The 14,389-nt window shown below is 37.5% G+C and overlaps 3 protein-coding genes, 1 long non-coding RNA gene and 3 other non-coding genes across 7 annotated transcripts, besides 1 other annotated feature; 4 read left to right on the top strand and 3 right to left on the bottom strand.

Moving 5' to 3' along the window:
* Nucleotides 1–381: 381 nt before the first annotated feature.
* On the bottom strand, nucleotides 382–5,796 carry jph-1 (Junctophilin-1). The gene is made up of 10 exons (NM_059792.10): nucleotides 5,500–5,796; nucleotides 4,743–4,873; nucleotides 4,521–4,694; nucleotides 3,714–4,074; nucleotides 3,180–3,654; nucleotides 2,753–3,081; nucleotides 2,591–2,699; nucleotides 2,225–2,398; nucleotides 1,636–1,764; nucleotides 382–1,260 (listed from the first exon to the last, which is right to left on the bottom strand). The coding sequence occupies exons 1-10, from the start codon at nucleotides 5,745–5,747 to the stop codon at nucleotides 1,147–1,149; spliced, it is 2,244 nt and encodes a 747-aa protein (NP_492193.2). The 5' UTR covers nucleotides 5,748–5,796; the 3' UTR covers nucleotides 382–1,146.
* Nucleotides 5,797–5,857: 61 nt separating this feature from the next.
* Nucleotides 5,858–6,343, top strand: T22C1.15. Its single transcript, NR_050279.1, has one exon. It is a non-coding gene; the product is annotated as an Unclassified non-coding RNA T22C1.15 (non-coding RNA).
* Nucleotides 6,344–6,665: 322 nt separating this feature from the next.
* On the bottom strand, nucleotides 6,666–6,851 carry T22C1.14. The gene has a single exon (NR_050280.1). It is a non-coding gene; the product is annotated as an Unclassified non-coding RNA T22C1.14 (non-coding RNA).
* Nucleotides 6,852–7,087: 236 nt separating this feature from the next.
* linc-58 lies at nucleotides 7,088–7,328 on the top strand. The gene has a single exon (NR_101588.1). It is a non-coding gene; the product is annotated as a long non-coding RNA linc-58 (long non-coding RNA).
* Nucleotides 7,329–9,022: 1,694 nt separating this feature from the next.
* On the top strand, nucleotides 9,023–9,284 carry mir-8209. The gene has a single exon (NR_050281.2): nucleotides 9,180–9,236. It is a non-coding gene; the product is annotated as a pre-microRNA mir-8209 (primary transcript).
* Nucleotides 9,023–9,284, top strand: a primary transcript.
* An 895-nt stretch (nucleotides 9,285–10,179) lies between these two features.
* Nucleotides 10,180–12,633, bottom strand: T22C1.8 (Protein-tyrosine phosphatase). Its single transcript, NM_059793.5, has 8 exons — nucleotides 12,384–12,633; nucleotides 12,181–12,335; nucleotides 11,849–12,029; nucleotides 11,416–11,803; nucleotides 11,111–11,310; nucleotides 10,954–11,063; nucleotides 10,337–10,906; nucleotides 10,180–10,292 (listed from the first exon to the last, which is right to left on the bottom strand). The coding sequence occupies exons 1-8, from the start codon at nucleotides 12,520–12,522 to the stop codon at nucleotides 10,260–10,262; spliced, it is 1,776 nt and encodes a 591-aa protein (NP_492194.1). The 5' UTR covers nucleotides 12,523–12,633; the 3' UTR covers nucleotides 10,180–10,259.
* A 216-nt stretch (nucleotides 12,634–12,849) lies between these two features.
* T22C1.9 (uncharacterized protein) lies at nucleotides 12,850–14,361 on the top strand. Its single transcript, NM_059794.6, has 4 exons — nucleotides 12,850–13,016; nucleotides 13,061–13,148; nucleotides 13,485–13,846; nucleotides 14,077–14,361. Exons 1-4 carry the CDS (start codon nucleotides 12,912–12,914, stop codon nucleotides 14,107–14,109), a joined length of 588 nt encoding a protein of 195 aa, NP_492195.2. The 5' UTR covers nucleotides 12,850–12,911; the 3' UTR covers nucleotides 14,110–14,361.
* Nucleotides 14,362–14,389: the final 28 nt, after the last annotated feature.

Raw genomic sequence — 14,389 nt, forward strand, 5'->3', positions numbered from 1 at the left:
ATGTTTTGTTAAATTTAAAAAAAGTGCGCGCCTTTGAAGAGTACTGTAGTTTTAGGCTTTTATTTTTACGGAATATTCATCGATTTTCAATGTTTTTCAGAAAAAAAAGTGTTTAGATAACTTAAAAAACCCGAAAACACTGAAATTTGAAGAAACTCAAGAGAGCTATGAAAAATTGATGAAAATGCGGCAACAAAAATTTTAAATTACAGTACTCCTTAAAGGCACACACCTTAACAAAAAAATTTAGCAAAAAAATTGTCGTGTTGAGACCGGCTAGCATATTTTTACCGAAAAATCGTAACATTTCGGGTCTGAGTAATAGAGAAAACATAATAAAATGTTGAATTTTCTGTCTGCAGTGTTTTTCTATTGAAGTCGTTTTGTAATCCAAATATATTTATTTAAATTAAAAAGGGAAACAAACGAGCATTTTTAGTTGGCTCAGGACTTCCAACTGAAAAAGTTTGATTGTCTCTCATTGACCGTCAATTGGGAAAAATGGTACATAATATATGTAAATATTGGAGAGAGGAGCAAGAAAAAAAACATAAAAAGACACTATATCGTTCGAAAAATGGAAAGATTTAATGGGGCAGAATTGCAAAAATAGAAGAGCACCAAGTAAAAGTTGTGACAACAAATAGATTTTATGATTTATCAAAGTATAATGAAATCAATTAAAATCTAAAATAACCACATAATCCCGCTCAAAATTATTCGTCGAAAGAAAGAAAGAAAGGGAAAGAAAAGTGAGTTGGTTTTGTGTTTTGTATTCAAATATTATCGATTCTTACACTGCCGTGTTGTGTCGATTGATTCATTTCGTGAACTCCCTGAGGAGAAGTGTGTCTGTATTTTTGATACAACGATCATTATTTGATACACTATAATAAGATACAAATATTAGACTAAAATAAGAGGGTTACACGAGCTGCGTAAATCTACACGGGGTTGACACAATTTTTAGAGAACGATAATATTTGAAACAATACACTTTTTTTTGAGAAGTTTTTTGTTTGAAACAATTTTTCTTATTTTTTGAACAGTTTTTTTTCGAGTTTTTCCAAACATCAATTTAATAATTCTATAATTGAGAACATATACCCCGAATAACAATAAAGTTGAGCGTGAAGTGTTAGTTGCCTACGAAGAAGACTTCTTCTTCTTCTCGTAAGTGAGCAAATGATAAAAGAGCATTAAAAGTGAGATGTTCGCAATTGCCAGAAGAATTGGAATACGCCATCGGACCAGCCATGCCTGGAAATAAAAATGTTTTGAACAGGAAATAGTTTTGCTGCAATTTGAAACGTCTTTTTTAAGGCACACGGGGTTTTCTAACTGCACAAAAATACATATACGATTTGCATTAAAATGTAATCCTTTGATAGTACTTCAATTTCAAATAATACTGTATTTTCGTGAAAAGTTGAAAACCTTTCTCTGAGTGAGTCTGAAAATTCCGAAATTCTACAATTAGTTTATCGTTTTTTCGAACTAATGATCTACAAGTATCTAACATATTTTCTCAGAAAGGGATATTTGCAATTTCCCAAGAAACTATTATTGTTATAGAAATAGTTCAGGTACGTTCTAGTCGGTAAACCAAAATATTTTTTGACTTCAAAAACTTACTCTAAAAGCTGGTTGTAAAAAGTGCCGCAATGGATTTGCTCTCAGAAGAGCAGCCTCCTCATTCTCGCGTAGAACTTCTTGACGACGTTGACCAGCAAGACGGGCGGCTTCTTCTCTTCGTAATCGCACCTTTAAAAACATGTAAAAATGAAAGTCAGTGTCAATTGTATTTTTCATAACTCATTTAAAATTGATTAATAAAACATCATATTAACTTGTATCTTCCAATTTTCTTTCAACTCCTCTGACTACAAAAGTGTTGCAACATAGTTTTCAGAAAAATTTACATTTTAAAGGTGATGTCACTTGTGAGGTTTATTTTAAAGTTGGAAATTTGAATCCGAGAAGACGAAAATGCTGCTATATTATAAAAAAGAGTATGCAATTAATCCGAATTACGGAATTTTCGTCCCCGCAGATTCAAATTCTAAGAAAATTCTAAGAATTCTCCTCCGAGCAAAATGCGACTCGTTGACTTTAAAAAATAAGACGAATCAAATAAATTTAGTCAGTAGAATATCCAATCTGATCATTTTCCAACATTTCTTTCAATTTCCGGTTTAATCTCCAGCCAAAAAGTATACCGTACCCCTTGAGTTTCAAGTTCGGCCAAATTGGGAAGACTACCCATATTATCACCATCAGATGTGGCTGCTGTTAACTTTGCCGCATGCGTGGCTCCAATGGCCCCCGGATGGTTAACATCACCGTTTCGATCTCGTGCCGAGGCAAGAGTCGACCTTCGATTGAGCCCGCTTGCCGCCTGCAAAAAGGAATTTCGGTTTATCTCAATGTGAAGGAGAAGCAGCTTAAGCTCTTCCACACCCTCTCTCTACTTTACAACAAACTAATATGTGAGGGTGTGTACCGGATAGACACGAAAAGATGAAGCAAAGTAGCGGAAGAAGAGAAGAGTGTTCATATCTTCTTCCTTCTCAATGAAAACGAAACGTACACAAGACTCGTTGACATCCGCCTGTCTCATGAGGGATGGGCGATTGCGTCGGAGCTTCTGCTGTTGCTGAGCACCACCAGCCATCACATATTGATCGTAATGATCGTCACTGAAAATTTAATTGGTTTTTTAGTCAAATATCTAAATGTAGAAGATTGTTACCTCAATGAGAATCTCGAAGACATCACATTCGGAGCCTGTGTGCTCAGATTTGATGGTCCAGGTTGACTGATGTTAGTCTGAGGTTGAAGAATCAAAGGTTTTTCATCATCTTGAACAATAGACACCGATGGAATCGATGGATCAATATTTGGAATGTGTGGTTGAAGGAGATCTTGTGAATTGATTGGTGTTTGAAGTTGCGAATTTGGATCCGAGTAACCATATTGAGGCATGAAATTCACATGATTTGTGTTGGAATTCGGCATCACATGATTGTGATACGCTTTTGATGGAGGTGTCATGTCTTCAGCCATATCAACCGAAAGCGTCTGAAATTTATGAATTAAACAAAAACCTTTTTTTAAAATTATCGTGCCAGGTTGATATTTCAACCTACCTATTTAAAAATTAAAATTAAAAAATTAACCTGTTCAAAAGAATGTTGTTTGCTATGAGTCTGTGATAGATGCCTTGAATACGAGATTGCATCGGAAAGATCAGTTCCGAAAGATTCTCCACCGTTATTATCCTTCAGAAGACGTCTGGTTCCAGGTTGTTTAAAACTTGGATCGAACTGTTTGGCGTGGATTCTTGCAACTTCCGAGTCGTCATTGGCTTGTCTGGCAATGAACGAGGCTTGTTCACTTCTTTCTCTTGCCGTTGATGTTCGACTAGCAGCAATGTCAGCCTTCTGTTGTGCAATACTTGCAGCTCGAGAGGCTGCTCCAAGAGCTTGCTCGAGCTTTTCCCGAAACTTTGAAGCACGCATGAAAATGACGCCTTTCCTTCGAGATGATGCAATAAGAATATTATTTTTGTATCTTCCCTCTTCTTTTGTTCCATCTTTAAAGGTAGTCACTCCATAACCACATTTGGCGTTATTTGCCCATTCTCCTTGATATCTAAATTCAAAATTTCCATATTTAATTTCAAAAATTTCCCTCATAATTTCAAAACTCACTTCAATCCATCACTTCTTTCACACACTCCAAAACCACTACGCATGTCGTTCTTCCACTCTCCCATGTATGTTTCAATAGAGCTCTCTTCAACGGCTTCTTCTTCAGGCTGTTGCAGTCCGTGATGATGAAGTGAATCTTCAGAAGTACAACTCATTGTTGAACCACTTGATCGTAGACTTCCGGTCATTGATGCAACTCTTTGATGAATATCACCTGTTGAATGTTGTTTTTTGATTCGAAGTCCGGAAAGTAGGGTTCGTTTTACAGCGAGACTTCGTTCCGAGAGGGATCTTCTTCTTCGTTGTGGGGCTGAAGAGTTGGCACGAAGAACGAAACCTCCTCTACCAGAAAGGCCTTCTTCTAAAAATTAAAATTATTTTTGAAGATGGTGTGAGAAAATGAATGCTGTAACATTACTTTAACAGCTAACATCTCGGTTATCTTTGGATTAATCAAAAAATAAACTAATTCAGCCACAATCCCCGGCTAGGACGTGGCTTAAATTACAGCCAGAGGGATCACCACCAGGCAGTGTACCTGAATCCCAGATCCGCAGTGCAAAGCACTTAAAGAACGGATCGTCCTTTAATCGTTTAATCCTTTTGAAAAGACCCCGTCTCGGTCATCGGTATTGAACGTTATATTTTGAGTTTGAAATGAATATCTTGTTTAGCGTGTTTTAAGAGGTTTTCGCCAAAATTTAGAGGTAGGTAGACATGCATTAGGCAGGCACGTGCCCCTGAAAAAGTGCCTGCCGATCATGAAAGCCCGGGATTTTTACATTTTTATGAAACGTAAAATCTTACTATGCCTATGTTCCTCTGCTGCATTTTCCTCTTCAACCCTTCCACTCCTCAGACTTGTCAGTGAAGCATGAGTTTGAGATTTTGATCGAAATTTTGCCGCTTTCTCATAAGTTGTACTTTTTCGTATACCATATCCATGTCTCATACCACGAAGCCATTGTCCTTGATAGCTTCCTATAAATTAAAATAATTTGATATTTAAAGATAAGTAGAATATCATACCGGAATCCACATAAATTTCAGTTCCATATCCATCGTGAAATCCAGCCGACCAGGTGCCCTGATACCTGGCCTGCGAATTCGCTGATTGTCGGACTCCGTACCGCCCCTTGTAACCTTGTGTCCATTCTCCTCTGTAATTTTTTTCATTGGTAAACTTTCACTTTTAAATAATCGGAATAGTTCGTTTTTGGAATACTGAACAAAAACAAAGGGAAAACACGATCCCTATTTAAAATTCCTCCAAAATGAAAACTGTTCGACCAGCAAAGGATCGGTGCTAAACGCTGATTGATCCTACATTTCTTATTCTGGACGGAATTGTGATATTGAGAATATCGCAATTAAAAAACGGCAGTTTTTCATTCTAATTCTCATCTAATTTTTCCGCTTTTCTTTTGTGATATTTCTGAATTTTGCGTTTTTTGTTGAAATTTTTAAGTGGAATCTCCATTTCACGCTACTCAAAATAATTATAATCGGCTGTCATTCTTGAAAAACACAAAAAAAATAAAAATTTGAAAAAATCTCTTTCGTATTCGAGTTCCTTCCAAAATGAGAACTGCAAGACCAATCAACCTGTCGCCCCGCTCACTATTGAACAAATCCGAAGCCTACCCTCTGATTGGCTCAAAATAATCGGAAAAGTAAAATCCTTATTTACGAAATTCCGAAAAATTCAATAATTTAATCAATTTAAGCGGCTTTTGTTTTCAAGAAGGAAAGGTAAATATCAGAAAATCTAAATAATTCAACTCACTTATACAACCACCTGCCCCTCTGCTCAATTCCAAGTCCATGCCGTTTTCCATTCTGCCATTGCCCTTGATAGGTGTTACCGGACGGCCATGTATAAACTCCAGAGACTTCGAATCCGTAATGCCATGCTCCAGCGTATTCACCTTTTGCCTGTGGACCAGTACATACACCATGACCATGTGCTTTTCCTTCTTCCCATCCTCCTACATAGGTTCCGCCGTCGTCAAAGTCAAATCTGCCTCCATTCATTTCCCATTTGCCGTACTGCTGACACACCTACGTCTAAACGAATCTTGACCTGAAAATCAATTGGATCTTTGGGAGTAGAAGTTGGAATACAATATATCATTAAATCAATTAATCAAAGGAATTAGAAAAACACGGAAAAGCAAGAAAGGATGGATCAATAGACTGGAAATAGACGGAGTAGTGGAGGGGGCTCGTGTGCGGAGCTCTCACCGAACCTCCTCCTCTTCTCTCTGTGGCTTTCTCTCGCCCCTGTTTTCTCTCTGTGCTCGAGGCAAGCAGGGAGGGAAGCTGGGCTGCCTGGTTTCCTCGGGACGCACAAATACACTCGCTCATTGAGTGAAAGACGTAGTCGCTTGACTGCTCCCTCTCTTCTTCTTTTTTTGCTATCGAAGAAAAAGAAGAAGAAGCAGAAGAAGAAAAAAGAAGGAGACATTGAAAAAAGCCCCGCGCCGGCTCCTTTCCAGCCAGCAGGTGCCCTTACAAGGAGCTGAGAAAAGAAGAAGCAGGAAAAAGAGGGGGAGGAGAGGGCGGAATTCAATTTTTTCTTCCTCTGAAGAAGCAAAGAAACGAATTGAAGAGATTCTTCTTGATGGAAAGGGACTTGTTAGTCAAGACAGGCAACAATAAAAATTTGTGAGGAATACCTCTTGATTGACGGTTTTAATTTGATTGCTGCTTAAGATGGGGCATATAATAAATGAAAAAAAAAGAAGAAGATGGATTTATGGAATGAGGGAAAGGGGATAAAGGGCTTAAAAGCTTAAAGAGATCTATGAAAGGATCCAAATGGTTAGAGAGAAAATGGGGGTCTGGAAATCGGAGGTGAAGAGTTCAAAAGTGGTGGGATGGGGGAAGAAAAGAAAAACAAAGAAAGTCTCGGAGTTGATGAAGAGTCGGATTCAATGTGCAAGATGGCGGCTTTCGCGGCAATGCGAACCTGGCGGAGAGAGAAAGAGATGGGGGAGAGAGAGGGGCACCCGATTTTGTTTAAAGTCAGTTGCACAGCACACTCTCACAGAGGAATCCGTCGCTAGCTCACACTCTCACAAAACAGAAGAGGAGGAGGTACTTGAGAGCTCGGGGAGCTGCCGCCGCCGCCACCGACGAACTGAAGCTTCTCTGCCGACCCGAACGAAGGGTTGAAGCCGATATAAAATGATGGGTGGAGTAAAAGATTTAGTAGTTGATGAGAAGGACGAAGGATGGAAAAGTAGAAAAAGGGGAATATATAAGAAGTAAGGGGAGATGCGAATAAGCTTCGCTAGGACCTGCGCGGGGCTTTATTTGCTCACACATATCCTCTCTTTCCTACGTTTTTTTCTTTTTTTTTCTCGTTTTAGTCTTCTCGTCTTTATATATCTTCAGATATTGTTTGTCATCATAAAGCAACACAGAGAAGCTACAGTCACTGGACAAAGAGAGGAATCAAAGAGACAGGACAATTGTCAAGTTATCTAATGGGTGCATTTGATGATGAAGACGGCACATAAAGACCGTTCCAATTGTTTGACTTTATTACGAAATTATCTTATTATTTAGATATACTTGAAGGATATTCCCAGTAATAAAGTGAACGGGAGATACTGATACTCATTTCGCAATGCAACTTTCAATTGGGATTTCTTCACAGAAAATACATTTTGACGAACTACATATTTCAATGAAATTCAAAAATGCAATCGATTATACAACTATATAAATTCATTTACGGGTTACTGCGGGATTAATGTAGAAGTACTGTAGAGTTTCTGTAGTCTCAAGAAGAAAAAAGTTAAACCCCATGAGAACGGGGAGAGGTGCGGTCAACGACTGGTTAAATAAAATAGTACAATGTACATTAGAAGTACTGTTTATGGTACGGCTACTACCAGGGCTCTACGGAACCAAACAACTGCCAAAATGGTTCAATTCACATATGAAAAGATTACCAAATAGTTTTGAAAACCACTCCAGAGCATACAACAAATATATAAATTTTACAATTACAAAAAATTCGGCATTGCTGTTTTTCAAAAATATATAAAAGTTTTTGTATGAGGTGGTTTTTTTGGTACAATACCAAGAGATGTATGCTTTGATAACAGTAATAATTTAAAAACCTATCTAGACGTGTTTCCCAAAATGAATTTGGTGATCTTGCCATTTTTAATTCAGAATGCAACGAGCTCAGATAGTATTTTGGCAAAACTTTAAAATTATGAAAAAAACTGCGATGGTTTTTTTTAGAATATTGGTTTCAAGTATTCTCCAAGTGTTGGATTGGAAGTAGAGCTAATTGCATATTAACAAAAACCGTAAATTTATACATTGTGTGGAAAATTATTAAAAAATTAACAAAACATTATAAAGTATATGTGGTTTCAGAGCAGGGTGTGCGGCAAATTTGCCGAATTTGCCTTTTACCGATTTCGGCAAAGTTCGAAATTTGTCGCACATATCAAAAATTTGAGAATACAATTTTGGCCAAAACTATTCATTTTGTCCCAAGAAATTGGGAAACAAAATGAAGTTTATTTGATGTTTAAGCAGACACACGACACGGCACTTATTCAGAAACCAGATGGGCATTAAGAATTCAGTAGTTTTGACGCTCCAAAAAACATTAAATAATATCAAATGTTTCGGAGTTTGTTAAGCACGGCAAATTTTCCGAACACCTCTGTTTCAGAGTCATTCATTTTAAAATTTAGTCAAGACTTTTCTGTAGCTTAGAAATTTTTTTCCAACGTTCTGAAAAAGTTTACCTGTAAAATTAAATTAATTTTCAAAAATTTGTTTCAATAATTGGCGGCAATCATTTTCGATGGTTCTACATATTGCCCCTTTATTAAGAGTTAATGTCAATATATAGAAAAAAAACTTGATTAATCTGAAAATAGCATATTTTAGTTAGAAGGTTCAAAATTGTGCTAAAAATTGCTTTGAAATGGCGACTTTTTGAACATAAGAAATAATTTTTTTAAAAGTATTGCCTAATATGATTGCAGCCCACACCTGTGTAGCAGCAATTTTAACTACTCTATGATCAGACCGACAATTGGTAGGTTTTGGTTTCTACATTTTGAATTTAAGTGTTTAACATTTTCGTCAAAAAAGTATCATGGCTATAAACTCATTTAAAAATTACTTCTAATCAATCCACTACTTCTCAGAATTGCCTATTTTGCGTGGGTTGGAACACTGAAGACGTGAAGGTAAAAGAAGAATAAAAAGACGGGCGGTCCCCAGGAGAGAATGAGCAAAAGGAGCAGTGATCAGAGATTCAAGAGCCATTAAGACGCAGAGAAGAGGGTGGTGTCATAGAAATGAGCTATGAGAGAGAGGGAGAGAGAGAGAGAAAAAGAAGAGTTTTGTGCTCGCGCCCGTCGCCGTCGTTGGCCTAATCTCTCTAGATCTGATGACGGAGAGAAAAAAATGTGAGAGGAGAAGGGCAAAACGAAGAAAGAAGAAGAAGCATAGTGTTGTCTTCTTCTTCTCCCTTCGTTTCCCTAGCTTCTCCCACAAAATTACACTATTCATATCACTTTTTGACGTCGCCTCTTCGTTTTTTCTCCTCACCCTGCTTGTCGAATTCCTCCGGTTTTCTGACGTGTACCCCGCCTCCTCTTTCGTTTTTTTTCGCTCCTGGACCCTTCCGATACTTTGCACCAAAAATAAGAAAGAGAGAAAGAGAGATGATGATGGACATCATATGTGGAGAACAGGAAGAGATTGAAATACTTGAAGAACTACGAAAACAAAGAAAAAGTCTATTGAAATGCAAAACAGGGATTTTTTCTTCAGATCTATTTATTGTTTCCCGATATCTAAAATTGAACACCGTAGGGCATGTGATTTTTCCAGATTCGCCGATCCTTCGAGCATGACGACCCTCAGACAAAGCTAAGCGACGATCTCATTTAAAAAAATATACGTTTTTTCCAATTTTCTGATAATTTTAAAATTCACAGTTTGTTTTCAGGCTTTTTTCAAATTTTTCTAAAAAGGGCAGTCTTTCTTTTTTTTTTCTTTTTGTTGGATGCACAGAGCCCTCCAAAACCTCAGGTTTTGCGGTTTCTTGAAGCAAATCATGTTGATAACTGTATCCCTGTACTGTGATTACTGAAGAAAAAAAAACAAATATAATAATATATCATGGAGTTGGTTATTTGAAAAGTTAAAATAAAGTATTGAACTTTTACAAATGTCTGACTGAAAATAGTTTGAAAGTATTTAGAAGAATGAAGCTGAAGGTGTTCTAGACCGCTCTCCGACAATCGTATCGTTGTTCAAAGAAGATCAGCGATTTTCGATCGAAGAGGAGAATAAGACTGAAGGTGACGGAGCTAACTACGAGAATGAGGTGAATATGTGCTGTTCCACTCGGACAAAGGTTACCGGATGTCTAATTTTTTGGTCGCAAAGATGAATCAAATGTGAAAACTCAAAAAATACAAGTAACCATTCATTCAAGGAAAAAAATTTTGGGAACTCGATAGTAGATCACAAGAGCGGGCTGGTAATGGCAGAACATTACAGGAAGTATTGACTACGGTTGGCAGATTGCTGAAAATAAATTAGTTACGACTACAAACATTCGAACTTTATACCTTTTTCACCAGCTTGAAATTGCCTTCCTTGGAGTTCTTCTTCTCGTGTCCCTTTGTTTCCTTGCTCTCTTTCGTATCGCAACTGTCCTTGTTACCATCTTTACTGTTCTTTCTCACAACGGGAATCGACAGAAGTGGTTCATTTGGAAGAGAGATCATGCTGATATTGTCATTCTGGGCAGCAGTTTCCTCTTTGATCTCAACTTTTTGCGTCGCCTGAGTTTTTTGGTCTTCCATATCAGGTCCATCTTCCGAAGAAGATCTTGTTTCGAGTGGAAGTGGATGATCTTTGCATTCTTTTGGATGTTCAGTCTTCGGAGATTTGTGCTCTTTGCATTCTTTGTCCTTTTTGATAGGTTTCAGAATCTTTTCGCAAATCTTTTCCATGCATTCTTGTGCTTTTTCTGCTGGAGAATGATGTGGAGTAGCTTCTTTTGGAACAACTGGAACAGGCTTGGCATCAGCTGGAATGATGTTGAGTGCTGGTGTGGATGGTGTTGTTGGTACGTGATCCACTTTTCCACGTGTCTGGATGAACTGCTGGATGTTCCAAGTGAGAAGCTCAACTCTCTGAAATATAATACATAAACCTTGCTTTCCACTGAAGTCACACTCACATCATCTAAATCCGAGTCATCCCAGTAGCCATTATCCTTTCCGTAGTTGATCAGAATCTGCACAAGTGCCATGTATTGAATGTCAACTTGAATACTTCCGGCTCGGCTGTCTTAAAAAACGTGATTAATAAAAATCATCATTTCAATATTAACTTACTTCTCAAGGCTCTACAAGTTCCCAGCAAATCCAGTTCTTTCCCATCCGTCAGTATTTGAAGACATGCTTCAATCGCAACAAAAGTGCCTGTTCGGCCAATTCCGGCGGAGCAGTGAACAGTGACTGGGCCGGAAGCTGTGCGCACAATGTAGAGCATTCGGAGCAAAGCCATCGTAGAGTTAGGGACACAACGGTCAGGCCTGAAAGTAATTCTATTATTATAAAGATTTTCAGTTTGAGTTTTCTGATTTTGGTTTTTCAATGACACTAAACCGAATGTTGTTCTGTAAAGATCAGTGGCTTACCATGACTTTGTATGCAAATGCTTCAAAATATGTTCCTTCCCATTGTCCACATTTCTAACTGATAATGTTCTTTTGATGATATTCGCATCCTTATCATCCTCCAATGAACACAGAATGGTCCATGCTCCGAAAGTCATTGCTTCTCCAGCTTTTTCCGGATAGTATTGGGCACATTTAGCCTTTCCGTCTTCCATCACCTCACATAGCATCACAATGTAGGCAGTCTTCGTGTGAACAACCATTCTCCAGAAATCAATGACAGTTGCTGCAGTGGCGCCTTGTGTCAAAATGAACGGAGCGTTCAAACCATTTACATAGTTTGCATGGATATAATCTCCATCACCACCATCACTGAGAATCACGCGTGTTATGTCATTGCAAACAACATCTGAAATATTAATTTTAATTCGATTCAAGTTCCTATATTTCATACCTTTATAGCGATTCTTTGTTGGGTTCGCGTCAAAGATTTTCCGTTCCATTGGCTGACCAGGATATGGTTTCACTTTTGTCATGAATTCGACTGAGTACTCTGGAGGATTCTTCTTGACAGCATCACTTGCAAACTTGAAGAAAACCTTCTTCTGTACATCCGACAGTGGATCGCCTTTTAACTGAAAATCATAAATTCGGATTGAGAAGTGCTTTCTCTTTTTATTGTACTTTCCACCCGGACGAGGTCTCTCAGTCTACCTGCACCCTTCCCGATGTATACGGGAATGTATAATAATATAATTAACGTCCAAAAAGTCCAAAAGTATTTACCGGGATTATGGCATGCGTTTTTTCGTTATTGAAGTGGATCTTCTTGTCAGGATTCCAGACCGGATGAGAACATGCTCGTTTCCGTTCGGTTCCTCTTTTTGGTTTTCTCCTTTTCTGGGTGCTTCCAACCTCTTCCTTTTTCTCATTGTGAAGAACTGAAAGAATTCAGATTTTTCTAAATAATACTGTATGATTAAACTCACGAAATCCCAATCTTTTCAGTACTCCTCCTTTCTTTTTATCCTTTTCATCAACTTTTTCGTCAGATGGCTTTTTCGCAAGGCGTCGAGATGCCTGTTGATCATCCTGCGAATTTCCACGTGTTCCCTTTCTTCGTTGCATTTTATTTCAGTTCACTGATCCGTTGATTGATGGATTACACTATCTCGGAACGATTCGTTTTTTTCGAGAAGCGTCGGTTTTATTTTGATTTCTTCGTTCGAAGCTGACGAAGACAAATGTAGAAATAATTCAACTTTCGACTAATCTCTGATATTGACAACTTTCAAATAAGGAGGGGGGGGGGGACGTGGAAGTTCAAATTAAAAAAATATATACATATATGTTGTTGTAATTGTATTTTACGTTTTTACGAAAATAACATTTTCTAAATTTCACATTTCTGAAATGCGTGAACTTTTATTTCTGCCAACGAACTTAAACAATCTTATTTACAAATCTACTACGACTTCGAACAATCAAATTTATTCCTGACTTTTCAAAAGTGAGAGATGGTAAAACCGGCAAATACTTCGTCTTCACTTATCACTAAAAGAGTTTTGACTCTCGGTAATAATGTCACAATTGATATATACGATCATCATTATTATCCAATGGTAAGTTCATTTTTAAAAACTTCTAATCTTTTGAAATTTTTCAGTGGTTTTGGATTGTAATTTCTGTTGGATTTGTCTTCTGTACTCTGAGCTGTGCTGTTTGGTTTATGTGTGCTATGTGGAGATTGAAAAGTAATATTAGAATATTCTAATATTCTGTGGAACTTTTCCTGTCAGGCTTTTGCTCAGATAAGATTTTCTTTGCTCTCAGAATCCTAGCTCTGGTTTAGGTGGTGCTTTGATATTTTTTGCAAAAGATCTCTAATGGGGTTATTTAAGTAATGTAGCAAAATGTATTTAAATACATTTGTGACCTCACAAATGTATTTAAATACACGTTTTTATATACTTGAATACAGTTGTGACGTAATTTTTCTACACTTTTTAATTTTCCGACACTACTTGAATAACCCCATAAGAAACAATCAAAATGTGTATGTTGGAATTTTAGAACTGGATGTTTTTCAGAGGGTAAAGAATGTAACCATCCATCGTTTGAAGCGCGTACCGTTGTGACAAAAGATGGAGAAGAGAAACCGGATCCCAAAATGGCTCAAAAATCAGAAAAGACTTGTAAAAAATTAGGTGCATTGGGTGAAGCTGAATCGTTGGCCAAGAGCTTCAAAAGTATCAGATCGAAAAAGTCGATGAAGTCTACAAAATCCAAGAAATCTGAAAAAGATGTAGGACATGATGATCATAAGAAGGAAGATGTTCATGGTGATCAAAAGGATGATAATAAAGATCGAAACGATGGAGGACGAGATTCTCATGTTGTTCAGATGGAACATAATTCTGAAGAGGAACACGAGCCGAGTGGATTTAAAAAGGTTTTTTTTAATCGTTGAATTTTGAAGGTACCTCAGATAAATCAAACCACGCAGGCAACGCGTCTAGACCACGCAGAAGCTGGCAGTCTTGAGCGTGGTTGTAGGCGTTGCCTGCGTGGTTTGGAGCGGCACCTGAGCCGCTTATCGTAGAAAAAGCTTTGATGAGCACAAAGAAAATAAGAAAATATTGCTGCCAACAATTGGAAACTTTTAATGAAATATTTTTACAGCTGGGCAAGTCTTTCTTCAACTTCAAAAAGTAGCAAACTCTCTTCACCTTCACCAAAGAATAGCAAATGTTGAATGCTCCAAACTTGTAGACTTATAGAACTGTAGAGCATCTTTATTTATGAATGAAACTGTTCACAAATGCCATTCTACTTATTTTAAACACCTTCTGAGCCAATTACCAGGAAAATTTCAAATTTTAAACTGCAATTTATATCCTCAACTTACTACTTTTTTTCTTGATTTTCACACGATATTTGAATTTTTCAATAAAATCATACAGCCGATTAAATAAATGAATGCCGTGAGTTCTTC

The sequence above is a fragment of the Caenorhabditis elegans genome, chromosome I (assembly GCF_000002985.6).
Source record: "Caenorhabditis elegans chromosome I".
Lineage (NCBI taxonomy): Eukaryota > Metazoa > Nematoda > Chromadorea > Rhabditida > Rhabditidae > Caenorhabditis > Caenorhabditis elegans.